This window comes from Malaclemys terrapin, chromosome 1, assembly GCF_027887155.1.
Source record: "Malaclemys terrapin pileata isolate rMalTer1 chromosome 1, rMalTer1.hap1, whole genome shotgun sequence".
NCBI classification, from domain to species: domain Eukaryota; kingdom Metazoa; phylum Chordata; order Testudines; family Emydidae; genus Malaclemys; species Malaclemys terrapin.
The window spans coordinates 114,131,898-114,159,007 of NC_071505.1; the positions used below are offsets into that span (position 1 = coordinate 114,131,898).

The 27,110-nt window shown below is 44.4% G+C and overlaps 1 protein-coding gene across 1 annotated transcript in view; it reads left to right on the plus strand.

The window, feature by feature from the left end:
- DERA (deoxyribose-phosphate aldolase) overlaps window positions 1-27,110 on the plus strand; it is a 98,392-nt gene that overhangs the window by 68,167 nt on the left and 3,115 nt on the right. The window contains exons 7-8 of the mRNA XM_054036141.1: window positions 21,693-21,805; window positions 26,453-26,602. Coding sequence (XP_053892116.1) covers window positions 21,693-21,805; window positions 26,453-26,602 — 263 coding nt within the window. The remainder of the gene's footprint in view (window positions 1-21,692; window positions 21,806-26,452; window positions 26,603-27,110) is intronic.

Consider the following 27,110-nt stretch of genomic DNA (forward strand, 5'->3'; position numbering starts at 1 on the left):
TTATTACAAAATTGCAATATCTTGTGTCCTTACCATAAGTCCTGAGTAAGGGGCAGTGCATAATTGCTCCAAGAGCATACAGGTCCAAACTGTTAGCCTGAGGCACAATCTGGTGCCTAGTTCCTTTCATCCTTCCAGAGGGAAGTAATCTGTGTGAGTCCCATGAATTGCTTCCCTTCCACAGCAGTTCACTGCACTGACTGGCGTGTTGGGACAGGGGAGGAATGGAGTTAATATTTGACCCAATCCCTGCTGTTTCATCGTTGAAGAGGATGTAGCAGTCTCTCAGACTGCTCCGTCACTCGTGTGATGACACAGGATACGTACTGATAGAGGAAGGAGACACTTTACACCTCCTTCCTTCCCTGAATGGGTGTGTACAGCAGGTCACAATCTGGTCCTTCATGAGAGGAGAATCAGGCCCATAATCAACAGAAAGAAACCACATTATCTTTGTATAACTCTCTCCATTCTGCACAGCAGATGTCTTGCATCCTGCATAGTCTGCATTTGTTGCACATTCAGAACTTCAGCTGACATCACCAGAAGTTCAGTACAGATTCTGTGCACTGGAGATCTGCTGTATGGAAGAGTGTAACACAGTGCAGGACAGAGAGGAGGGTTTTGAATAAACATTTAAATTAGATTATGGAATAAAAATGTTTTTGGATGACAAAGTGGAGAAAGAAATGTTTGTGCAGAAATAGGTCTCTCTCTCTCTCTCTCTCTCTCTCTCTGAAAAGGGCTAGTATAGCAATAAAAGGGACTTCAATTATCCTGATTCTGAGTCAAAAAGCAGTAATAGAGAAATGAAGGACGATGCATGTTCAATAAGGCAGTACAGGACTGCCCCCTGAAATCGTGCAATTGCCAACAAGCATAGAGTTATTCTACAACTAATCTTTGGAAATAATGTAGGCATGAGAGAGAAGTTTGAAGTTGAAAAGCTCTAAAGATCCAATCACATAATCCTCAGATTTGAATTGCTGATGACAGTCCATAAAAAGGGTGGTGACACAAAAAATATTGGACGTGGGTAAAGCAGACCTTGAAGGAATGCAAAATGAAATTTTAAAAATCTGGCTGGAATTCAATAATTTATGTACGGGGAATCAAAAGTGAAGGAGTGGAAAGTAGTTAAGAAACAGTAGGGGATCTTATAAAAATTCTTCCAGTGAAATCAAATGAAGAACAGAAGAGAGTGTGGTTAAGTTGAGAGCTAAAGTAATACCAGAAACAAACAGAGGCCTTGAAAAAAATAGAAAGCACCTGCAAGGGAGGGTCTGAGCGTTATAGAAATGAAGTGAGAATACTAGAATTTCATTAGTTTACACTTCAATAAGCTGCAAACCCAAATATTTGTACAGCACCACACTTTTATTGCCTAATTTTAGGTCTTCTACTTACCAAAAAGTGTACTAGCTGGCTTCTATAGCAGTGTTGGAGGGGAGTATAGGGTTACCATACGTCCTCTTTTTCCCGGACATGTCCGGCTTTTCGGCACTCAAACCCCCGTCCGGGGGGAATTGCCAAAAAGCCGAACATGTCCGGGAAAATGGCGGCTCTGTTTAAGAGCCGGGCTGCCTGAATGCTACCGGCTTCGGGCAGCCCCGTGCCTCCAGACCCTGCGCCGCCGGAGCCCGGGAGGGGAAGTGCCCGGCTGGGGGCGCAGGGTCTGGAGGCACGGGGCTGCCCGAAGCTGGTAGCACTCGGGCAGCCCGGCTCTTAAATAGAGCCGCGGGGGCTGGAGCCTCCAGCCGCCGGGGCTGTGTGTAACTGACACTGTGTCAGTTACACAGAGCCCCAGCCGCTGGAGGCTCTGTTTAAGAGCCGGGCTGCCAGAGAGCTACGGGCTTCGGGCAGCCCCGTGCCTGGAGACCCTGCGCCGCCGGAGCCCGGGACGGGAAGTGCCCGGCTGGGGGCGCAGGGGCTGGAGGCACGGGGGCTGCCCGAAGCCGGTAGCGCTCGGGCAGCCCGGCTCTTAAACAGAGCGGGGGCGGCTGGAGCCTCCAGCCCCCGGGGCTCTGTGTAACTGACCCAGTGTCAGTTACACAGAGCCAAAGAGGAGCAAAGCCTCCAGCCCCCGGGGCTGTGTGTAACTGACACAGTGTCAGTTACACAGAGCCCCAGCCGCTGGAGGCTCTGTTTAAGAGCCGGGCTGCCCGAGAGCTACCGGCTTCGGGCAGCCCCGTGCCTGGAGACCCTGCGCCGCCGGAGCCCGGGAGGGGAAGTGCCCGGCTGGGGGCGCCGGGTCCGGAGGCACGGGGGCTGCCCGAAGCTGGTAGCGCTCGGGCAGCCCAGCTCTTAAACAGAGCGGGGGCGGCTGGAGCCTCCAGCCCCCGGGGCTCTGTGTAACTGACCCAGTGTCAGTTACACAGAGCCAAAGAGGAGCAAAGCCTCCAGCCCCTGGGGCTGTGTGTAACTGACACAGTGTCAGTTACACAGAGCCGCAGCCGCTGGAGGCTCTGTTTAAGAACCAGGCTGCCCGAGAGCTACCGGCTTCGGGCAGCCCCCTTGCCTCCGGACCCTGCGCCCCCAGCCGGGCACTTCCCCTCCCGGGCTCCGGCGGCGCAGGGTCCGGAGGCATGGGGGCTGCCCAAAGCCGGTAGCGCTGGGGCAGCCCGGCTCTTAGAGCCTAAGAGGAGCAGAGCCTCCAGCTGCGGGGGCTCTGCTCCTCTTCGGCTCTGTGTAACTTATACAGTGTAAGTTACGCAGAGCCGCTGGAGCCCCGGAGGGGAAGTGCCCGGCTGGGGGCACAGGGTCCGGAGGCATAGGGGCTGCCCAAAGCCCGAGCGCTACCGGCTTCACGGTTTGCTGGGCAGCCTCCAGACCCCTGGGCAGCCTCCAGACCCCTGGAGCCCCAGAGGGGAAGCGCCGGCTGGGGGCGCAGGGTCTGGGGGCTGCCCGGGAAACCGTGAAGCTGGTAGCACTGGGGCAGCCCTTTCCCCCTGGCTGGGAGGGAGGAGGGGGCGGAGTTAGGGTGGGGGAAGGGGCGGAGTTGGGGCGGGGCTAGGGGGTGGGGAAATGGGCGGGGCCATGGCCCGTGGAGGGTCCTCTTTTTTTATTTATGAGATATGGTAACCCTAGGGGAGATCAGAGTGTGTGCTGGGGCTGTACATTCGAGGTCCAGCCCGTAAGCAGTTCAAACTGCAGCAATCTCAGGGTCAAGGGAGTCAACCCACCAGGAGCCACCCCATAAGAAGAGTAGGGGTTAAAAGCACCGTCTAAGCCACCCACCTCCTTCCTCTGCCCAGTCGGACTTGATCCGCAACAAGCAGGGGGGTAAGCGAGCGTTTTGAGGGTGCGCTCAAGGGCAATCTACCAGGCTTTACCCTGGATCCATCTGTCCCACTGTTCTCCAGCCGCCTTTCTTTTTTCCTCCCCACATGGACAGCTATAACTTTATACCGTTGGGTCCTCAGTACTGTGGCAAAGGGTAATACCCTACAGTTTACTTTCCCCCCTCCCATCTCTCTTCCCAGTCCCTCTTCAGGGACCCTTCTCATAAGAGTCTCCTCACGCAGGAGGTAAAGGGGTTGCTACAATTGGGTGCGGTGGAAGAAGTTCCTCTCAAGTACAGGAACAAGGGGTTCTATTCCTGGTACTACTTAATCCCAAAGGCGGTCTGTGGCCCATCCTGGACTTGAGGGACCTCAGCAAGTAGCTAAAGAAGTGAAAGTTCCACATGGTCTCCTTGGCTTCTATCATCCCCTCCCTGGAACCGGGAGACAGGTATGCTGCCATTGACTTGAAGGATGCATACTTCCACATAGCGATCTTTCAAGGTCACAGATGCTTCCTCCAGTTTATGGTGGGGCCCCACCACTACCTGTTTGCGGTCCTCCCATTTGTCCTGGCGACAGCACCCAGAGTGCTTACCAAGTGCATGTTGGTGGTGGCTACTTACCTCAGGCGTCGGGGTATCCAGATCTACCCGTACCTCAACGACTGGCTAGTCAAGAGCAACTCCAGGTCTCAGGTTCAAGAGGATGTCACGGTGCTGTAAGCCACGTGCTGCTCCCTGGGCCTACTGATGAACGACAAAAAGTCTACGTTAGTCCCCGTGCAAAGGATAGAGTTCATCGGAATGCTGCTCGACTCGACCTGCACCAGAGCGTTCCTGCCACTAGAAAGGTTCCAGATGTTGACAGACCTCATCGCGGAGGTTTCCATGTTCCCCCTGATTACGGCCAGGCTTTGCCTGTGCTTTCTGGGTCACATGGCAGCTTGCACATACATTGTCCACCATGCCAGGCTCCGAAAGCGGCCCCTGCAGCAATGGTTGGCGATGGTCTATTCCCAATCCAGAGATCACCTGGACAAGGTCATTACCATTCCCCCAACGGTATTCGCCTCACTGCGATGGTGGACCGATCGCATGACCATCCTACAGGGGGTTCCATTTGACACCCCCTCATCACGCCATCAAGTTGATGTCGGATGCCTTAGACTTTGGCTGGAGCATGCCCCTCGGCGGCCTCCAGACTCAGGGTATGTGGTCCCGGAGAGATGACGTTACACATAAACGTCAAAGAACTCAGGGCGGTCCACTTGGCATGCGGAGTCTTCCTACCTCACCTGTCAGGCAAGGTGGTGAGAGTCCTGATGGACAACACAGCCTCGATCTTCTACATCAACAGGCAAGGGGGGTGCACGTTCATCGACTGTCTGCCAAGAAGCACTCCATCTTTGGGACTTCTGCATCAGCCACGAAATCCATCTGGAAGCTTGTCAACTCCCTGGTGTCAAGAACATGTTAGCGGATCACCCCAGCAGGGCCTTCTCCTCTCACCACGAGTGGTCGCTCCACCCAGAGGTAGCCTGAATGATCGTCCAGAGGTAGGGAACTCCCCAAGTGGACCTGTTCACCACCAGGCTAAACATGAAATGCCACCGGTTTCATTTGTGGCAAGGTCTGGGCAAGGACTCCCTGCCCACTGCCTTCCTCCTGTTGTGGTCAGGGAACCTGATATACGCATTCCCTTCGATTCCTTTCATCAGCAGGTCCTTGCAAAGATCAAGAAAGGCAGGGCACAGGTTATCATGATTGCCCCGGTGTGACCTTGCCAGCACTGGTTCGGCACACTCATGAACCTGACAGTGGCCCCTCCCTGGCCCCTGCCCAACCGACCAGACCTGCAGTCACAGGCCCACACTCGGCTCCTGCACCCCAACCTCATGTTCCTCCACCTCTCGGCGTGGATGCTGCGTGGCTGAACCCAGAGGAGCGGACCTGCTCGGATGTGGCATCTCTCCCTTGCACTCTTCCGTACAGTCTATCTTAGACTACCTGCTTCATCTGAGGAGCCAGGGCCTGGCACACTCTCTTCCATTTGAGTGCATCTTGTGGCCATCTCTGCTTTTCAGCCACCGATCCAAGCACAGACTGTTTTCCCATGACATGGCAGTCAGATTCTTGAGAGGGTTCGAGAGACTCGTCCCGCAGGTACGGACCTCTGTCCTGCAGTGGGATCTTAATTTGGTCCTTTCTAGGCTCACCGGCCCACCCTTTGAGCCACTGGATTCCTGCTCCCTTTCCCACCTGTCGTGGAAGGTCGCATTCCTGGTGGCAGTGACATCAGCGAGACGGGTCTCTGAAATTAAAGCCTTAACCCCAGGACCTCTGTACACAGTCTTCTACAAAGATAAAGTTCTGCTGCGGCCCCACCCGGCCTTCCTGCCAAAGTTGGTCTCCACCTTCCATATGAATCAGGACATCTTCCTCCCAGTGTTCTGTCCCAAACCACACAAGACCAGTGAAGTGAGGCTTCTTCATCCCTGGATGTCCGAAGGGCCTTAGCTTTTTACTTAGAATGTACCAAGCCTTTCTGAAAATCGACTCAACTCTTCATCGCTACAGCGGATAGGATGAAGAGTCACCCGGAGTCCTTGCAGAGGATTTCCAATTGGATAACCTCATCCATAAGGACCTGCTACAACCTGATTGTCAGAGCCTACTCGCAGGCATCTTTGGCGGCCTTCCTGGCGCACATCCCTATCCAGAACATCTGTAGAGCCGCAATGTGGTCCTCTGTCCACACATTTACCACTCATTATGCCATCACTCAGTAACCCAGGGATGACTCTGGGTTCGGCAGAGCTGAGTTGCAATCTACACGTCCGTGAACTCCTACCCACCTCCAGGAGTACTGCTTATGGGTCATCGAATATGGAATGGACATGAGCAAGCACTCGAAGAAGAAAAGACAGTTACCTTTTCCGTAACTGCTGTTCTTCGAGATGTGTTGCTCATGTCCATTCCACAACCCGCCCTCCTTCCCCACTGTTGGAGTTTCCGGCAAGAAGGAACTGAGGGTGGGGGGGGAGCCAGCGGCGCCCCTTGTACCGTGTGATGCAGGCACCACTCCAGAGGGCACCAGAGCCTGTCCCCTACGGATACTGCTAAGGGAAAAACATCTGGCACATGTGGCAAGCACACACACCTATTACAGAATGGGAATGAGCAACACAGTTACCACCAGTTACAGAAAAGATAACAGTCTTTCATTTGCCCAGGTCTGCTGGTGAGGAAGAAGTAGGAGTACAGCTAAGCCTCCAAAGGGGCTGTCCAAATATGCAGCAAGGGGAGACCTGAAGTTTTTGGGTGGGAGTAGCTGGGTCTGACCATCTGGCACAGTCTGTGGTAGAAACAGGGGAGGCAGCAGCTGGGAAGAAGGGTGCTGCTGCAGGTTGCAGCGGAGAGCCAGGCAGGTGGTGTAGTGCTGGGTCTGGAGCAGGAAAGGATGCCTTTCTTTAGCAGCTAAAGCTCCCACCCCATATACTGCATACATGGAAATCCAACTAAAATATACCCCGGATCATTCTCTTATGCAATGGGAGAGATTCAGCAAGCTGCATGGTACACTCCTTGAGGAGCTCAATGTAAGGAGGAATGCAGCATACTGTCTGAGGATGCCTAGCAGCGGTATCCCATTTCTTCCCTATGGCCATGTCCCCAGTGTACCCTCTGCCTTGAGGAGTCAGAACAGAGAGACCTGCATGCGGGATGGAGTAGCAACACTTTGCTGACAGCAATGGATACCCCAGGGCTTGGTGCAATCTCCGCTCTGTTGAAATGATACTGTCTAGTATAGGTATGGATGAATAGCCAAAACCCATTGAAGGCAATAGTAGTGTTTCCAGTGAGTTCACTAGGCTTGGATCTGACCCAAAGGGAGACCTTTTATAAGTGTTCAGTAGTACGGTCTTAAAGCATGAGTAGTCAATGAGATCACTCCATTTATATCTTGCCTACCATTCTCTAATTTGCTAAATGTAGCTTAGAGACTTGTCTTTGTGATAATGAAACCACCACCACAGTCAGACAGTAAAACTGTGCTTTGTTTTACACTAGCCAAAGGGTTGACAGCCTTTGCAATCTTACGTAGGCGTAATAACCCTCACACATGGTTTATCAGCAAGGTTTAAACCCAGGACCTTCAGCACAGATCTCTACCACTTGAGGGAAAAAAAGAGCAAGTGGTTCACTGAATCACCCACTGGAGCAGGACGCATAAGATACGCTGAACAGTGGGTTACACGGAGTAACATTATGATAAGGTTTATTGCTAGTGTTGCGAAGGGTCAACATTCTATTCATATTCTAGTGCTAATACTTGCATAGCATTTTTCATTTGATCATCTTAAAGCTCTTTGCAGCAAACATTAAGTAAATGATATATTTTCAATTTATAACCACCAACGCATAGAGGTGAGAATGCACCCCTATTGTGTTAATTGTCCTCATGAATGAAAGTTTGCTTTCCTATTAAATAATTTGTTAGCGTTTGTGCTAAAACTTCTGAAGTTTCATACCGCATCAGACTCAGAAATGATTGCAGAGTAGATAGTTCTAGTCAGACATGCCATCAAAATAATATGGCTTCATAGCATAAACTTAGCATCTGTGAAGACTCTCTATTGAAGGTAATGGGTGGTGATAATTTTAAAACATGTAGATATTATGAAAATCAATAGATGTACAGGGTACTGTATCTTTGTGTTATTTCAGGTGGTTTTTTATTACTTGAGCAGCAGTTAAATTTAACAAAACAAGCGATAAATAGAAATAAATATTTAACTTACTGTATCTAGAAATTATAGAAATACAAAATTGACTTATGAAATATTAAAGTAATTTTAAGAGATTGCTGGGAGGAACAATAGTTGGAAAACTTAGCACCATTAAAAGAAATTTCATACAGTTGTGGAAATAAAAGAGGCATGACTTTAGGGTTGTTGTTTTTTTTTTTTTCTTTAAATGGGCTCAGTGTAGAGATCATGCTTATCTGATTTTAGATTATCTTGAAGGTGTGTGCCTAAGGTAGCGGAATATGAAATTGACTTGAAAGAAAACATGCTGAATGAGAAAATTGATTAGGAATTTGTTGTCTAGAACATCTTCGGTAGAAAAGCATGAAACATTGTCTGCATTCATTCAAATAAAACTGGTTTGTGATAAACAGCAGAAGAAATCTGAGTGATTCATAAAACATACAAATACAAAACAGGAAGTATACAAAAGGATACACAAATGGCAAAATAAGATAGAAGAAAGAGACAGAAAGCTACTGCAAGTGAAAATATTCCAGTATAAAGAACCAAGTTAGTCATAAGGAGATTTTGTTAATCAATAAGGATTTGATCTAAAACCTGCTGAATGACTCCCATTGACTTTCATGGACCCTTTCATCAGACCCTAAGGATATGTCTACACTGCAATTAAACATCCATGGCTGGCCTGTCAGATGACCAGGGCTCGGGCTGTGGGGCTGTTTAATTTCGGGGTAGACATTTGGGCTCAGGCTGCAGAGCCCAGACTCCAGCCTGAGCCCAAATGTCTATGCTGCATTTAAATAACACTGGAGCCCAAGTCCTGTGAGCCTGGGTTGTGAGTTCAATCCTTGAGGGGGCCATTTAGGGATGTGGGGCAAAAAAAAAAAAAACCAAAACTGTCAGGGACAGTACTTGGTCCTGCTAGTGAAGGCAGGGGACTGGACTCAATGACCTTTCAAGGTCCCTTCCAGTTCTATGAGATAGGTATATCTCCATATATTCATATTCTATTCTAGCCTTTTGTAACTGTTGTTCTTCAAGATGTATTGCTCATGTCCATTCCATGGACCCACCCTCCTACTTCTCTGTTGGAGTTATCGGCAAGAAGAAACTGAGAGGGTGCTGAGCCAGCAGGACCCCTTATACCAACACATACATGACCAGCTCCAGAGGGCACTGGAGCCGGTCCTTTGGCTATCACTGAGGGAAAAATCTCCGGAAACTGGGCACACACCTAGTCTGGAATGAACATGAGCAACACATCTCAAATAACAACAGTTACAAAAGGTTAGTAACTGTTTTGGGGGGTTATTTTGCATGAACCATTCAGTCAAAACGTTAGAGAAACAGAGACAAAAGAGGGTGACTTAAAGGCGAGCACTTGCTCTGTATGGTCTTAAGAGGTTGTGATGTTGCATCCCATAATGCTGTCTAGAAATATGCTTATGAATGTAAATATGACATGACTAGAATATGTTTTATGCTACATATGCCATGTAACACATCTCTGCAAAGGTTATGTTCTACTGAATATATTCATCCTATTTGTATGCATGTATCATTTTTGTATTCGAAGTTATGAATATTGGCTGTGTACTTGTTTGATTTTAAGTAGCCTCAGTGAAGCATTTGGTCAGCTTCTTGAGAAAAGACTATTCTCAGTAAGTGCCCAATCAAGAAACATTTAATCTGACAATAGACTTTGATAGACTCCAATCCACAGCTGAGCTTTCCTGGGAACATTCCTGTGCAGAACTAAGTCATGCATGGACATGTGACTTGCTCAGGTGACTCAAACTCCATCTTGTAGAGGGGATTCTATACAGCGGGAGGGAGCGGTTTCCACCCACAAGAGAACGTCTATTTAAGCCCCTGGAAACCCCTCCATTTTGTCTTCAGCTGGCTCAAGAGAGAGCCTCTCCACCCCCAAAGGATACCTGAAAGAAACTGGAACAAAGGACAGTAACCACAGGGGTGTGAGTGATTGCTGGACCCAGACTAGAAGGAGGCTAGTCTGTAAAAGAAGCTTATTGGAACATCTCTGAGGGTGAGATTTCGTCTGTAATCACTTTCTTACTGTATTAGGCTTAGACTTGCTTGTTTTATTTTGCTTGGGAATTCATTTGTTCTGTCTATTACTTGGAGCCACTTAAATCCTACTTCTTGTATTTAATAAAATCACTTTTTACTTATTAATTAACCCAGAGTATGTATTAATACTGGGGGGGGAGGTGCAGGGGGCAAACAGCTGTGCATCTCTCTCTATCAGTGTTATAGAGGGTGAACAATTTGAGTTTACCCTGTATACGCTTTATACAGGGTAAAACGGATTTATTTGGGGTTTGGACCCCATGGGAACTCGGTGTTGGAGACAGGAGCACTTCTTAAGCTGTTTTGAGTTAAGCGTGCAGCTTGTGGGGGACGTGTTTCAGACCTGGGTCTGTGTTTGTAACAGGCTAGCATGTCTGGCACAACCAGGCAGGGTTCTGAAGTCCCAAGCTGCCAGGGAAAACAGGCTCAGAGGTAGTCTCAGCACATCAGGTGGCAGTTCCTAAAGGGGTTTCTGTGATCTAGCCTGTCACAGAGGTGCCCTTGTCTTTTGTACCATGCTTGAGAGTGTTGCTTCCAAAGCAGGCAAATAGGACGCAATGAGATTTGAGATCTACATAGGAAAACGCTCTAGACAGACACAAAGTATTATTGTGTCAATATTTTATCACAACACGTAGTTATTCAGAAGGTATTGGAGAGCTGAGGCTAATGTCTAATTCCTGGAGTTGTGGAACATGGATGCAAGGAGGGATTGAGATTATTTGACTGATGCAAAGGAGAGCTGAGAATGGAGCCATTTCAAGCTGGAAAAAGTAACTAGCAGGGCACTGGAGGCGTTAGTGATGTATTTTCCATTCTTTATTGTTTATGGATGTGATTTTGATATGGCATATAGGTTTTCTGTGTTTTCATTTGATAAATTGGGTTGGACAACGTATAAAGAGCAGAGTAGTCCGTGAAATGTAGAAAGATTTAGATCAGCGGGATCCTACAAAGCTTGTAGATGCCTTTCTGCAGAGCGCTAGCTGCTACCACACTGATTTTATGTTAACTTTCTAGTGAATAATTTAAAAAGACCTGTTTATTTTTTAATAAAAAGGAAAGATATAAATTGTCTGAGTGTTCATAATGTTACTTACAGCTGCTATTGAGCAGATGTTGGGGCTTCTTAATGGCATTTTAGACCAAAATAAGTTATAGGAATAAACAACAAACTTTCTTTTATTACCATTCTTTTCAGACTACTCCTCTGCCAAAATTTACAAGAAATGTCTTTTTTTAAACCACCTTATAAATATTTACCTTTCATGTGCCACTTTTTTTCAGCACTTACATTTTAGTGATTGTGAACTATTTTAATAAAGTTGTTAAATAAGTTGCCAAATCCAGTTCCTACTGAAATCAATGGGATTTCCTCCCTTGATTTTATTGGTAGCCTCGGGGATGGGATGGGGGGGAGGCTAGCCCTTTAGTTATTGCAAATGCATCTGATAGTCACATTTAAACACACACACACCTGGGGCAGCTGACAGTATGTTATTTCATCTTGCATGTTTTAACTCTGCATAGTGTGATCTTAGCAGGTTGATGAAATATTGCCTCCCATCACTAGCTGCCATTCTGTTTAATGTAGGTATTTTAGTTGCAGTAAGTTAAAAATGTAGCCAGCCTAATAGGTGCAAACGTGTTAATATTTTGCACTCAGAGCCTTATGCAAGCCCCTGTTAGCCACCTAATTTAGATGGGAGATTCTGAGCACCCAGAGCTCCTACTGACTTCAGTAGGCACTGCAAGTGCTCAGCACCTCTGAAACTCAGACCGCTTACTTGAGTGCATACGTCTATATTTAAGTGCTTAATTTCAGGCACTTAAGTTTGAAAATTTTAGCCAAAGTGGCTTGTTTAAGATGACATAGCAAGTCAGTGGCTGATCTAGGAATGAAACCCAGGAATCCTGATCTTTAGTTCATGCTCTAAACAGTGAAGAAAGTTAACTTAATTAAAAGCAACTGCTGTTCAAAAATGTACAGATCATGTTTAAACTCCTCTTATATTGTTCATTTTTGTATAAATGTTCATATGTTAGGTTATACATGAAGAAGACCTAAAACATAGTAGTGGGTTTTATGATCCTATTTCGACACTAGATAACATAGATCACTAAAGACAATAATAAATGTGAAACCTAAGCCGTGAAAATTGTTCTTATGTCTGGTACAATACATCAGCTTAAATATTAGCAGATGGTGACAGAGTTAAAGAATACACTCAGCTCAAAAGATCAGAGCCAGATTTTACAAGCCTCTATTTCTCCAGGCTATGTTGATTGGCCGTGTTTTTTATATAGTGTCTGCTAATATATACACTGCACAAAGCATATATAGTGCTGTATAGTTAGACAGATGTTAGTGCAAATTTTTGCAGTATCACTGTGTACACTGGAATCACATGAGTATCCTACGGACAAAATAGCCACGTCAGGGATCTGATCATGCTCTTCTGCACAAGGTCTCCTGTGTCGTTATAACTGCAGAAGATCTACCTACTGACAAGTCTGTATGTTGGGAAGCTTGGAGTGGAGACCAATATTTTACTTGGCCACTTTTCCTGTGTATGCAAATGTGGAAGATGTAGCCTGAAAGTGGCCAATATTGTCAAAAGCAGGACCTTAATTTTTTTTTTTCCCCCCACACAAGACTGCCATCTTTAGTTGATTCTTTTAAAAAAGATAAGACATTACACATACAGGCTCTTTGAAGGTTGACATTTAATAACTCCTCACCAAATACCTGGCAGGATTTATACATCTAACACAAAAAAGGTTTCATGTTCAGTTCCTTCCATCTGCTGTATTTCAGTGGGAGGAATTAAATGCCAAAACTCAAAATGATTTTTATTAATATATAAAAATATTTTAAAAAGTAAAATCTACATTTAAAAATAAAAATGTAGGTTTATAAAGTAGGGTAATATGCAAAGCAAGTGTGAATATTTATTATTTTTAGAAAGTCTTTTACAAACAAAAATGGCTGTTTCAATCAGACTACTAATTTTGTAAAGGGAGTTGTTGGTTTGGAAACCAGAAAATGGTTTGTAGCCTGTTACCAGATCAGGAATGGACACTGCTGACCAGTGGACCCAGAGAATCAAACCCCCAACGTAGTGTTTAGCGATTCCCTGGATTATAGCCACTTCTGACAGATACCTGCAAGAGTATGGGTTTTTTGTTGTTTTGGGTTTTTTTAGCACTGTGGTTAAATTCAGTGAGACTACAAATATTACCAAACTGTGTGTTGATCAAGCATTCATGTGAAATACAAATACACAATTTGACAGTAGCTAAGGCCGTATGTAGCTGCCTTTTAAAATGCATAAGGATCCAAATCACTCCTGTAGGGAAGTTAATTTATGGAGAATTTTATTCATTGAATTGCCAATCCTACAAATCTTACAAAAGGAGTAGTGCCTACTCAGTCATAAGGAAGAGTTGCAGATCAGGCCCCAGCATTCTAGGGTAAATTCATGTCTGCTAACATGCAGCAAGAGGGGGCATACATTCATTAAAAAAAAAAAAGACCCAAATGTTTTCCTCATCTCCATTTCCAGACCTTTAAGATTTGTAAAGGATTTCCCTTCTATGCTCCATCTTCCCTTTTTATAATCCCCCATCTAAGAATTCTGTCACAAGGCCTAGAAGATATCTTAGCTTCAAATTGGGGATGGCTGTGGCCAGAGATACACGGTGTTGGAAGGGCAACTGCAGTGGATGACAGCTAGGGCCCAGGAGAAAGGCAGCCAAATTAGTTGGGCCTTATGATTGGCGCCATAACTGTCATGATACTACCTCCATAGTCTCCTTCACTGAGCAGAAGCTGACTACAGGAGAGACTCTGTCTTCTAAGTTTTCAGACATGGCATATAACCTTCACACATGGAAATCCCCTTCCCCTCACCCTCACCCCCAGCCCCCCAAATCAATTCTCTCTCTCTCTCTCTCTGAATTAGAGAGCAGGGACAGCATCTTAAAGTACTTTTATCATAAAATATTGAAAAAATATTCAAGATGACATTGAAGTATCATGATTTTGGTTGTGTTATATACGGCTTTTAAAAGTTATGTTTAAAATTCATAGCACTTTCTAATCCTGAAGTAGACTAATTTTCTAGCTTGCTTTGTTCAGTACAATGTATTTCTAAATCCATTTTAAGCAGCTATTTCTTCAATTTGAGTAATTTTCTCACAAGTTAATAGACAATGCTCAAGCATACCTTACTTTTAGTGTTAGCAAGTTTGGAACAAATATATTATCGGCATTAGAAAGCACAAAATTAAACCCAGTTGCTCAAATCATATGTAGCATATTATGCTATATACTGCTATTCTTCTAAACTATTTGTACATATCTATTACTTTCTTACAAATCATAGTGTTACTTGTGGCAGAGCATATGTTGCTATAGTTACAAATTTTAGTGCCTAAAACAGGGGTTTAATGGAGGTTGTGGTGGACAATATCTTGTGCTACTAAACAATATTGATCTAAAACTTGGACAGTCAATAAATAATAAATAATATTTAGAGTAGATATATTATTATACATATTGTACAATAGTTTTATTGTTTAGGATATTTAGTTTAGATTACCCTAATATGAGCTAGTGAGTGACACAGTGCAATTCAGTTCAAGTAAAGATAGATTTTCAAACCAGTGCACCTAATTGTATGTTTAAAATGGGAAATCGCGTGTACTAGAATACTCAGAATTGGACACACCATGGTATTTTCAAGCACGATGAAAATTGGCACATACCATGTTTCCATTATTTATGCTGCCCTGCTCAAAAACAGAGCCGACTATGAATAGTAATCACACAATTATTAGGTAAAGCAACATAGTATAGGCAAGCTTCCATTCTTGTTGGATAAGCTGAGGGAGTGTTTTCTAATGATTTCAGTAGAAGTGAGTGTGGGTATTTAGACTCATGGGCTCTCTTCCTGATCTCTACCTCTGTCTTACTATGTGGCCTTACACAAGTCACTTTACCCCCTCTCAGTTTTTCCATCTGCAAAATGGGGATAATACCATACCGGGGTGTTTTGAACTTTTATATCGATAACGTGTTCTGAAATCCTTGAATGAAATGCATTATGTACATTGTTTTACATTAGAAAAATAAAAACCTCAGCTAGGAAAAAATGAAATTTTCATTATACATGACTATATTTATAAAGTATTTATTTTACCTCCAACTATGCCTGGTGAAGTTTGGATTGGAAGAACCCTTCTCAAAAATATTCAAGAGATAACACACAGGGCAAACTGCTGACTAAGAAAAGCTGATGTAGCTCTTCCTTTTGGATCGCCAAGAAGAACATGTATAAAATGAACATGTAAGAAACACAATACTAATGAACTGGTCCTATCCTATGGAGAACTGCAGTAGACACTATAATAGTGCAATAGCTAACCATGAATGATTCTAATGCCATAATTCTCACCAGCCATCATCTACGGGGGCAGCATCCTGCTCTGACCAGAGTTATTGTCTTGAGAGACTTTTGCAGGAGGAATTTCAGAGTAACAGCCGTGTTAGTCTGTATCCGCAAAAAGAAGAACAGGAGGAAGGATTTCATGATTTGTGTAAGGCCCACAAATGTCCCTAAGGGCAGAATCTTAATTACTGGTGATGATATGCAAGAAGGGAGGAACCCATTTTGACTCTTGAAGCCCAAGCGGAGATGGCAGGACTAGCAATTAGCAAGGTCAGCCTTTTATTTATAACCAGAGCAAATATGATATGGACTTACAGAGAGTGTGGAGCCCTCTGATGTACTTTTTACAGCCACTTTTCAGAGCAGAAGTGCACTATACAGTATTTGAAAATGTACATGACTTTACTGTAAACTGATAGAGCAAAATTTTCAAAAATAGTAACTTAGAGGTAGGCCCAGAAATACTTAACTCGTCTGATTTTTCAAAGAGCTGAGCCCCTAGCAGCTCCCACAGTCAAGCCACTTATTTAGATGTTTAAGTATGGACTCAGGAGCTTAACTTTAGGCCCATTTTTAAACAAACGTGGCCATAAAACATGTATCCATTGTTGACAATATGTATTAATCACTGCTACCTCTTCAACATGTGGTACAATCACTGTGTGCCTGTGTTAAGACAGCTTGGCCCCCAGTCATTTTACATGTGACCTAGAGATCTTGTAAGGACATACATTTACCCCATATTGCCACATGGTATTGTAACTGGGGTACAATAACAAAGAAATCTTCATGAGTGCTTTACTAGTAGTTATAGAGAATTGCAGTAAAATTGCCTATTATTTTAAACTGCCAGCCACATCTTTGTTCTTTATTAAGACTAAGCAACTACAAGCAGTGTGCAGTTATCAGGAGATAATCATGCCCCCAAGGCATTTGAGGTGCTTTGCAACCCAAAGGTTGTGATTACTCCATGATTGCTATACTGCTTATTATTTCTTATTGCTTAATTATAGAACCATAATATTGTTCCTGAAAACTGTAATCTAAACAACAGTCGACAGTGTTAATCAGCTGCTCAATTACATTTACATGATATAAGCAGTGGTGAGCTGGAGCTGGTTCACACCGGTTTGCGTGAACCGGTTGTTAAATTTAGAAGCTGGTTTAGAACCGGTTGTAAAAGAGGTGGGCAAACTCCGGCCCACAGGCCACATCCGGCCCTCAGGACCGTCCTGTCCAGCCCGCCTGAGCTCCCGGCTGGGGAGGCTACCCTGGCCCTCCCCCGCCTTCCCCCCTCTCGCAAAGCCTGGCGCCAGCGCTCTGGACTGCTCCTGGGTAGCTCTGCAGCTCCTGCTGCTTTGAGCGATATGGTGAGGGGGAGGGGCTGTGAGCTCCAGCGGGCCCTGCAGCATCCATACACGCTGCCGTGAGCAGCATGGTAAGGGGGCCAGGCCGGGGCTGGGAGGAGGGGTTTGATAAGGGGCAGGGAGTGGTTGGAGGGGGCGGAGGTTCTGGGGGGGCGGTCAGAGGATGGAGAACGGGGCGAGTTGGGTAGGGGATAGGGCCCTGGGGAGCAGTTAGGGTGGGGGGGTCTCGGGCTTGTACTCACCGGGCGGCGCTTAATAACCAGTTCCCTACTGGGTTGGCGGCGGCACTTCGGCAGCGGGTCATTCACTCGCTCTGGGTCTTTGGCGGTACTGAAGGACCCGCCGCCAAAGTGTCACTGAAGACCCAGCAGGGAACCAGTTATTAACATTCTGGCAGCTCATCATTGGATACAAGGGATCTTTGCCATGTGAAGTGAATTGGGGAAGTATGGAAGGATGGTCCAGTGGTTAGGCCACTAGCCTGGTACCTGGGAGTCTTGGTGTTCAACTCCCTGCTCTGCCATAGATTGGCTATTTGGCCTTAGGCAAGTGAGTTAGACTCTCTGTTCAGTTCCCATCTCTACCATGGGGATAATAGCACTGCCCTACCTCACGGGAGTACTGTGAAGATAAGTTACTACAGTAATGGGGCCACATAAGTACCTAAGATAGACAGTATAGATGTCTCTACCTCTGGTAGAGCTCATCCTCATGTCTAGATGCTGCTAAACCATCCTTACTAGGTATTGCATTTATTTCTGGCTCACAAAGCTTTTCTTCTGAAAAGTACACTTTTTTGCTTTTGAAATGCACCAGATTGTACTAAATAGCAGTATCTCCCTGTCACAGGGTCCACTCACCACTGGTAGCACCTTCTGTTGGTCATCCTAGAGATTAGCTCTAGCCAGGCATTGTGCCCTCCTCCGGTGGTGTCTCTCTCACCGACCTCTCCTCCTGTGGCCCCTCTCGCTCCAGAAACAGCAGCCTCCTTCTCATGAGTCAGCCCTCTGTCTAGGGAATTACCTGTGTTTCCCCCCTTCCAGGGTCCCAAAGTCTTCCTTCGGTCTTCCTTTGTCTGTTGACAGCTTCCTGGCTTTATAGACCCTGTCTGTTCCTGCCCAAATGAACCTGTTTTCAATTCCCTGCTGCTTGGCTCACCTTCCAGATGCAGCCTGTGGAGTTAGTTGTCCTGCCTGGCCTTCTTAACCCCTTCCAGTCTTGTGTGGGGTAGACATCCCATCACACTCCCCTTACACCCCCAAAGTAAATAATTAAATCCTGCAGAAAGAGATCCCTACAGGGCTATCTCTCTCTTGTAACCACAGTGTTGCAAATTATTCCATTCTAATAACAGATGTTTGAACCCTTTTGTCAGTCTTTTTTTTAAAAACATATAGGTTCCTAAGTCCACACGGAGGAACCTAAATACATGGCATGATCTAGCATCTCCCAGTGTAGCCAATGGGATTTTCAAAAGTTCTGGGTACTCAGTGTTTTGTAAATTAGGACACTTAGTTAGCACCATAGTCCCTTGTTCTGTATAATTAGGGCCCTACCAAATTCACGGCCATGAAAAATGCTTCACAGCCCATGAAATCTGGTCTTTTGTGTACTTTACCCTATATTATACAGATTTCACAGGGAAGATCAGCATTTCTCAAACTGGGGGTCCCGACCTAAGTGGGGTTGTGGGAGGGTTGCAAGGTTACTGTAGGAGGGTTGTGGTATTGCCACCCTTACTTCTGCGCTGCCTTCAGAGCTGGGTGGCCAGAGAGCAGCGGCTGCTGTCCAGGCACCCAGCTCTGAAGGCAGTGCCCCGCCAGCAGCAATGAAGAAGTAAGGGTGGCAATGCCATGCCATGCCAACTTTACTTCTGCACTGCTGCTGGCAGTTGCACTGCCTTCAGTGCTGGGCTCCCAGCCAGCAGCCACCGCTCTTGGCCACCCAGCTCTAAAGGCAGCGCTAGCAGCAGCAGCGCAGAAGTAGGAGTGACAGTACCGTGACTCCTCTACAATAACCTTGCAATCCCCCCCACAACCCCCTTTTGGATCAGGACCCCTGCAGTTACAACACCATGAAATTTCAGACTTAAATATCTGAAATAATGAAATTTACAATTTTTAAAATCCTATGACTGTGAAATTGACCAAAATGGACCATGAATTTGGTAGGGCCCTATGTATAATATAGCATGCAGGCATACTACTGAGAATGCACAAAACTCCATTGAAGTCAATGACTGGGATTTTCAAAGCTAGCTAAAGATTTTGGGCACCCAAATCCCATTGAAATGCAATGGGAATTGGGTGCCTAACTCCCTTCAAGCTCCATTGAAAAACCTAAACAAAATGGTTCTGCATTGGCACAGCCTTCCACCTGTGCTCTGCATGATCTGGAATCAGGGCCTATATAGGGACCTAAGGACCAGATCCTCAAAGATATTTAGCTGCCTAACAGTTTAGGCACCTACATACGTTTGAGGATCAGGACCTAGAAGCCTAATTTTAGACACCCATTTTTGAAGAGCTTAGTCTTAGTATTTCATTGAGTCACTTTCTAATTCACAAACTATTTAGAAATGTATTTGAAAACTTGCCTTTGTGTATGTGCATTCATATAAGGGGGGCTGGGTGATGGTTATAGGTTCAAAATGATCTGAATCACCAGATAAAACTTGCTGAATTTTTGTCAGTAGCGTGTTTTTTGTTTTATTTTGTTTTTTACAAGTATAGAAAACACGGGGCTGGTGAATAATGTCACCAGAAACTCCAATTACAAGGTTGGCATGAATTCCACTTAATGACATGCTCCTTAAAGCAGTGGTCGATTTTTAAATCCCGTTTTTTCATAAGCAAATTATAAAATGTTAATAATACCTTACCCTGTAGTGCTCTCTGGTAGCATACATCTTCTGGGTTCCGCAAGATTCTTTATGGAATCCTGCTAGCAAACTCTTGTATCATAAATAGAATTTGTTCATGAAATAAAAATGTATTGTTTTCATTGTTAGGAGATGATGCTAAATTGGCTGTATGTTTGTCTAATAATCACATCCAAAAGCTGATTATTCTGATAATAGCCTTAAGATATTATTTTAAAAATAAATAAATAAATAAATGCATTACTTTTGTACTAATAATAGTTTTTAATCTCTTCTTGTTTCTCTGAAGTCAATGAAATTTTCAAAATTGAATAATAATTTGATCCGTTAATCTTTTGAAGCTAGTAATTTTATTTCCCCCTCTTTGCAGTCTCTGAAGCTCGCAAATGAATAGAGCTTCATTACTGGAGTCTGCATTTAATAACCATTATCCATTATCTTGTAATTAAGACTCCCTGTAACGAATCATGAGGACAATGCAAAAATACATAGTACATTTCTTTAATGAACTGGAAAATGTTCATCTTGTTCTATTTAGTAATGAGTTGCTGAATAGTCGTTAAATCCACTGGAGAATGGAGCTAGATGGATTTTGAAGACTATCTTGAGTTTGTGGTTAATCTATTAGAATTAAAATTTCATCTTCTATTTTTATCAACAGCTGATTAGAAGTCATTCTGTTTGACCAAATTGATTAGAAGACCATATACAAGGGCAGCTGTTGTTTAATGAAAGTTTTTAATGAAACTGTACCATAGAGACTTGTAATTATAAGACTTATAAAAGCTTTGACTTACCTTGTACTGTGGTGGGGAGAGGAAGTATTGTAATGAAGGACTTAAATTCTGCACTTAAAAGAAAAACTGAAAAAACTATAACTTGATAGTGTTAAAGTTTCATTTCCATTTAAAAAAGGATGTGACCATTAAGTATATACAGTGGGCTCAATCCTGCTCCCTTTTAAATCAGAAGAAAAACTCTGATTTCAATGGGAGTGGCCCCAAAGTATATAACTTGGTTAGTGTTTGGGTGACCGTAACTCTTTGTTTGCAGTGTTGTTGTAGCGATGTTGTTCCCAGGATACTAGAGAGACAAGAAGGATTAGGTAAGATCTTTTATTGGACCAACTTCTGTTGTTGGAAAAAACAAACAGAAGTTGGTCCAATGAAAGAGATTACCTTTTCCACCTTAATTTTTTGCAAAGCTCAGTCAATTGTTAATTGCCCTTTACTTTAAATTGCATGCCCGTGGTGGTAAGAAGAGTTTCTATGTTGCCCCATCTGGTCAAAATGTAATCTTCATCAGATGACACAGCTTACACAGCGATTGGTCTGTTCAGTACTTGAATGGGAAACTTACAGGGAAACCCATGGTGTTGTGGGATGTGGTGTGCAGGGGCGAATGTGAAGAATAACATTGTATTCAAATGAAAATGCAGAGTGAAATAAGCCAGGAACCAAGGCTAACTGTCCGCTTCTTTGGAATGTTTCTTCAATGCCTACATATATTACTGACCATGCATTTAAATGTTGTATATCATAACATTAGCTGATTGGCACATGAGCAAGGACAGATTGTGTTCTGATGGCTAGAGACAGGAACTAATCGTAGAAATGCCTAGCTTCTATCCCCTGGTTGTTCTTCTAAATTGCTCTGAAACTTTGAACAGGACTTTTAACCTCACAGTGGTTGAGGTTCCCCAGCTGTAAAATAGGGATAATTCCTACATTACAGGGATGATGTACGGCTTAATAATGATTGTAAAACATGAAAGGAGCTATATATACATGTGCAAAGAATTACTGTTATTATAAAACTACCGTGGAGTTTTCTGTTTCTTTTAAGGTTCTGATTTTATTAAGACCTCTACAGGAAAAGAAGCAGTTAATGCCACCCTTCCAGTAGGCATAGTCATGGTACGAGCTGTTAGAGATTTCTACTGGAAAACTGGCAACAAGGTATTCTTACTATTGGAATCTTTTGTGTAAATAAAAACAGTGTCATTGAGAAGTTGAGGTAAAACCTGAATATTTGCAAAATACAGAACATATGGTTCATTGATTAACATATATCTTAGCTTTCATATAGATCAAGCTGCAACTCAACTTTCCTTATAGCTGCCTCTTTCTAATTGCTTATAAAAATGTTCCTCTTTGGCTGAAACTTCCTATGTTAAATCTCAGTTAAAGAGGAATTTTTTCCCCCTGGGAAAATTTGTGCAGCATCCATTCAGTCCCCATTGCATATATAGAGAGTTTTGGTTTACTAGTTAGGCTGTTTAAATGTGAATTTTAATAAACAATGGGGCAGATCCTCAGCTGATGGAAATTGGCCTAGATCCATTGAAGTTCATGGAGCAACACAGATTTACATCAGTTGAAAATTGACCCAATACATGCAATACTTGTAAGTAAAATGTTGCATCTTCTGACTTGATTAATTTATATTCTCACCCCAAGTACAAATTCTACTGCTTTCGTCTTGGTCATGTAGGGCAGGGGTGGGCAAACTACGGCCCGGGGGCCACATCTGGCCCTTCAGACATTTTAATCCAGCCCTTGAGCTCCCACCGCCGAGCAGGGTCCAGGGCTTGCCCTGCTCCGGTGCTTCAGACGGGGGCTTGCCCCTCTCTGTGCGTGCCATGGCTCTGTGCGACTCCCGGAAGCGGCATCGTATCCCCCATCCAGCTCCTATGCGTAGGGGCAGCCAGGGGGCTCTGCACGCTGCGTCTGCCCCAAGTGCTGCCCCACAGCTCCCATTGGCTGGGAACCATGGCCAATGGGACCTGCAGGGGCAGCGCCTGTGGATGGGGCAGTGCACTAAGACACCTGGCTGCGCCTTCGTGTACGAGCCAGAGCGGGGGACATGCCACTGCTGCTTGAGGTAAACGCCACCTGGAGCCTGTACCCCTAACTCCTTCCCGTGCCCTAACCCCCTGCCCCTGATCTCCCTCCCGCCCTCCTGCACCCTCAACCCCAGCCCCACCCCAGAATCCACACCCCCAGCCAGAGCCCTCATCCCTTTCCGCACCCCAATCTCCAATTTCGTGAGCATTGATGGTCCGCCATACAATTTCCATACCCAGATGTGGCCATAGGGCCAAAAAGTTTGCCCACCCTGATGTAGGGTTTCCCACCAGCCATGAAAGACAGTGTGTAAGTTCTGCAGCAGAACTAGTATGTGTGGGGAACAGGCTTCTGAGAACAGGATGTTTACTACTACTGTCCTTCCATATCACTTGGAGGGGAGACTTGGTGCAGATCCAATTTTCCATTTATCTGTTCCTGTACTTGCAACAGTAATGGAAGGGGAAGGTGGCCAAAGAAAGTTCTAAGCCATCTTTCCCTATCCTGCGTTCTGGGGCAGTTGGGGGCCTGTGCAAACCCCAGGTTAAGTTGGAACAACCTCAGAACTGCTCTTACTTATGCTTCGTCTCCTCCCATGGTCCCCAGAAAGCAGCTATAGTACAGTACTCCCATGACATCTCCTCTCCATCTCTGGCTTGCCCCTCCCTCTCTCCCTCTGCCCTTATGTCAGCTGGGAAGCCCCCGGCACAGGCAGTAGTCTCGAGGCCATTTCCACTCGCTTTAATGTCCATTTAGGCTGCCAGAATAGCCTCCATGGGCGTTAGTGTAACAGAGAATCTGGTCCATTTATCCACAACCCTGGCCTTGGCTAGACTAGGATTTTAACTCCATTGACTATTTCCCTGGAGAGAGGGGGGTGGTGTGTGTGTGTGTGTGTGTGTGTGTGTGTGTGTGTGTGTGTGTGTGTGTGTGTGTGTGTGTGTAAAACGGCTATGGGGGCTCCTGCAGCCATGTGACTAGAGTAGGATTTGCCCTTTCACACTGCATTACTATAAGATTTTTACATTTAATTAACATAGTTGTTTAATTTATCTTTCATTTTAACACAATTCATTCACAGTTTAAAATGTGCTATTAAGAGACTCTGTGTGTGTGTGTGTGTGTGTGTGTGTGTGTGTGCGCGTGTGTGTGCTTGAGAGAGTGTGAGTGAGAGAGAGAGAATTAGATGTAAACTGACTTTATATCCTTCTATTAACTGAAGACAATTTTATCAGTGACAAGAGATTTCTAAATGGTTTCTTTAACAAACTAATTCTGCTGCTGTACAGAAGCTTTCTAGCAAGGCGTGAGCTGGCAAAAACAGGTTAATACAGAAATTAAACTTTTTCAAGGAAAGGAACAGGTTGCAGAGTAACATTTATTGAATGATAAGCTGTGGTAGTGATATGAAAAGTGTGCAGTATAATGGGAAATAATCTTTTCCTGTCATTATTGAAGGACACACATAAATTGGTTTTTCTGTTGGGAAACCCCCAGTCCAGAAAAACATATTACTTTTAATAATATAAGGTGAAGAGAAAATTCTCGAGGAGATGAACTTATTAAACAAAATAATGAAATGCTGTGAAACAGCAGGGAAAAAGCAGCTAGACTTTATGCAGCTCTTGAATTAAATATCTTTTTTTCCATTTTTATGGCAGTCAGATGTGCTCTTTGGAAAGCTGGGCAATGAAGGTGAGGATAGGCCAGTCTTTGCCAGCTCTTTGCAAAAATAAAAACTTTTTTTGGAATACTCATGTTGAACAGGCAAAATTGTGCAAGTGTTATTTTTAATTTTTCTCTCCCCACCCTTTTTTTAAAAAAACTGAAGTTTACTTGTTTTAGCCACAGATTATCTCAAAGATCTTTGACACTTGTAGGAAGAATCTAATGAGATTTTCATTAGTTTTTCCTTTGGGAAAGAAAAACTGACACCATATACCCTTTGCTTTAATTCTTTGCATTGCAGATGTTTTTCCAGTTGCTGTGGTTTGAATTATTTTTGGAAAACTAGAGCTATTACATTCACTCTTTTTCTCTCTCTCTTTCTCTCTGCATTTCAGATTCAGCTGCTTTTCCTGTTTTTATCTTTTAGAAATAGTGTTATTAGAATGCTTCAGTGTGAGAGAAACATACTTCTTCTACAAGTTTGTTTTGCTAAATTACTATAATCTTTACCAAATACGCAGTTCAATGATTTTTTTTTTAATTCCAGTAAATTTTCTTACAGATCTCACTGTATCCTCTAGAAAATGGGATTCATGTTTTCCAGGCTATAACTGCTTCAAATATTTAGCAGATTGATAATCCTCTCAGGGAGTGAGGGCGTAAGGAGAAAGCAGAATAAAAGAAAAAAAAATGGAACAGGGAAGGTCTCAGGGCTCTCTGAGGAGAATCTTCCTGGGGTGGAGGGAATTGTGAAAGCACCACTATATACTACACTGCAGACTATCCAGATTGTTCCTGCATTACATCAAATACCAGCAAGCCTGCTTCTTATTCTCTTTGCTTTTCAAGCTTCAGGGCATATGTATAGACCACTGCTGAAGGCAGGATAATGAACTTGATGGATAAATGGTCCATTCCAGTGTAGGAACTCCTAGGCTCTTAAGGACTGTGATGTGGACGGATTCTGCAATCCTAAAAGTGTATGGATATGCAGCTGACATAGGACCCAGAATGTGTTCTCTTAACACAACACGCATTGTTTAACTTCAGATTGTTTCATACATCTCTACCTGGATATAATGCTGTCCTCGGGAGCCAAAAAATCGTACCGCTTTATAGGTGAAACAGTGTTATATTGAACTTGCTTTGATCCACCGGAGTGCGCAGCCCCGCCCCCCGGGAGCACTGCTTTACCGCATTATATCTGAATTCATGTTATATTGGGTCGCGTTATATCGAGGTAGCGGTGTATATTGCAGGCCCTACATTTCAGTTCTGATAAAAAACACATTCTGTGGATGTTCTCTGGAATGACGGTATTTGCCAAATTAACAAACAAACAACATTTCATATGTCTAGCAGGGACGGACCCAACTTGGTGCATCCCTGTAGAAAGATTTATTATATCTAGGCAATTAACTGAATATTAATTTTAGTGTACTAAATATAGCTTAAAAGTACAGACTGGTAGCATATAATTATCATGCATGCACTTTCAGTAAAATATAGAAGCCTCCCAGTTGTTGACAGATAACTCCCATTCCATACAGACCTCTTCACTTCCACATCTTTGAGGAGATGTTTGTGTGTGTGTTTATTATTAGACATTTAGAACTAGATGGTGACTATGTGCCTGTGCAATGGAATAAGAATCATCCTTTATACCCCCTACGTCAGCTACCCAGAACTTGGGAACAGGCATGTAAGAGTTGGAGACATTACCTACCCTCTCCCTCTTTCCCCAGAGCATGTGAATGGGGGATGAGGGGGTGGCTGGGAATGGACAGTCTTGCCTCTACCCCACGCTCTCATTGGGGTTCCAGAAGCAAGGAGGAAGCAGGGAGGGAATTGTACCTTTCACAGGGGTGTCTGAGGCACAAAGCCTTCCAGGACTACTCCTGAGTTGGTGCAGCTTACACACTATTGCTTGTTCAAGGCTTTGCCTAAAGTTAGAACCTAACGCAGAACAGAGTCTTGGCTGTACATTGTGGACATTTCCCAGCTGGAGATATGCAGATTTTCATTTCTCCTAAAATGAAGACAAATCACTGAAAATAAATAGTATTTTGTATGTATTGCACTTTTCTTAAGGTTGGATTTAAACCTGCTGGAGGCATTCGTAGTGCAAAGGATGCTCTTACCTGGCTCGTATTGATGAAGGAGGAGCTAGGAGATGAGTGGCTGAAACCAGACCTCTTTCGCCTAGGTGCCAGTACTTTGCTGTCCGATATCGAGAGACAGGTTAGTTCTGTGATAGCAGGGGACTGGATTTGAGGCCCCGGGAGGTTCCTTCCAGTCTTGGTTGAGAGAAAACATTTTTATAGAAAATGTTTGCTTATTGCTTTCATGAAATATGTATTCCACACCATTTCAAGGATAATGGAGCACGATTCTAATGACTTAAGAACTACAATTTTGCTTCCATGCTGGATTTCCTTAAATCTAGCAGGGAGTCATTAGGGGGCTTCCATGATCTAATCTATCTGCATTGCCTCCCTAGGCAGCTACCTGGGCCAGGCTCACAGTGCTGAGCAGAGAGAATCTGCTCTGCTGGCTTTCAACCACTCAGAGTCACTCTGCTGCTGCTGAGCTCCAAAGCCTGCAGCTATGCCATGTTTGTTTCTCACCCTTCAGGACGTGAGAATGTGTTAGCAAAGGAGGGATGTGGCCAGATATTGGTACCTGCCTGCCATGCCTAGGAACTTCTTGCCTGCCATGCCAATGATGTAAGATTCAGCCCTCTGCAGTA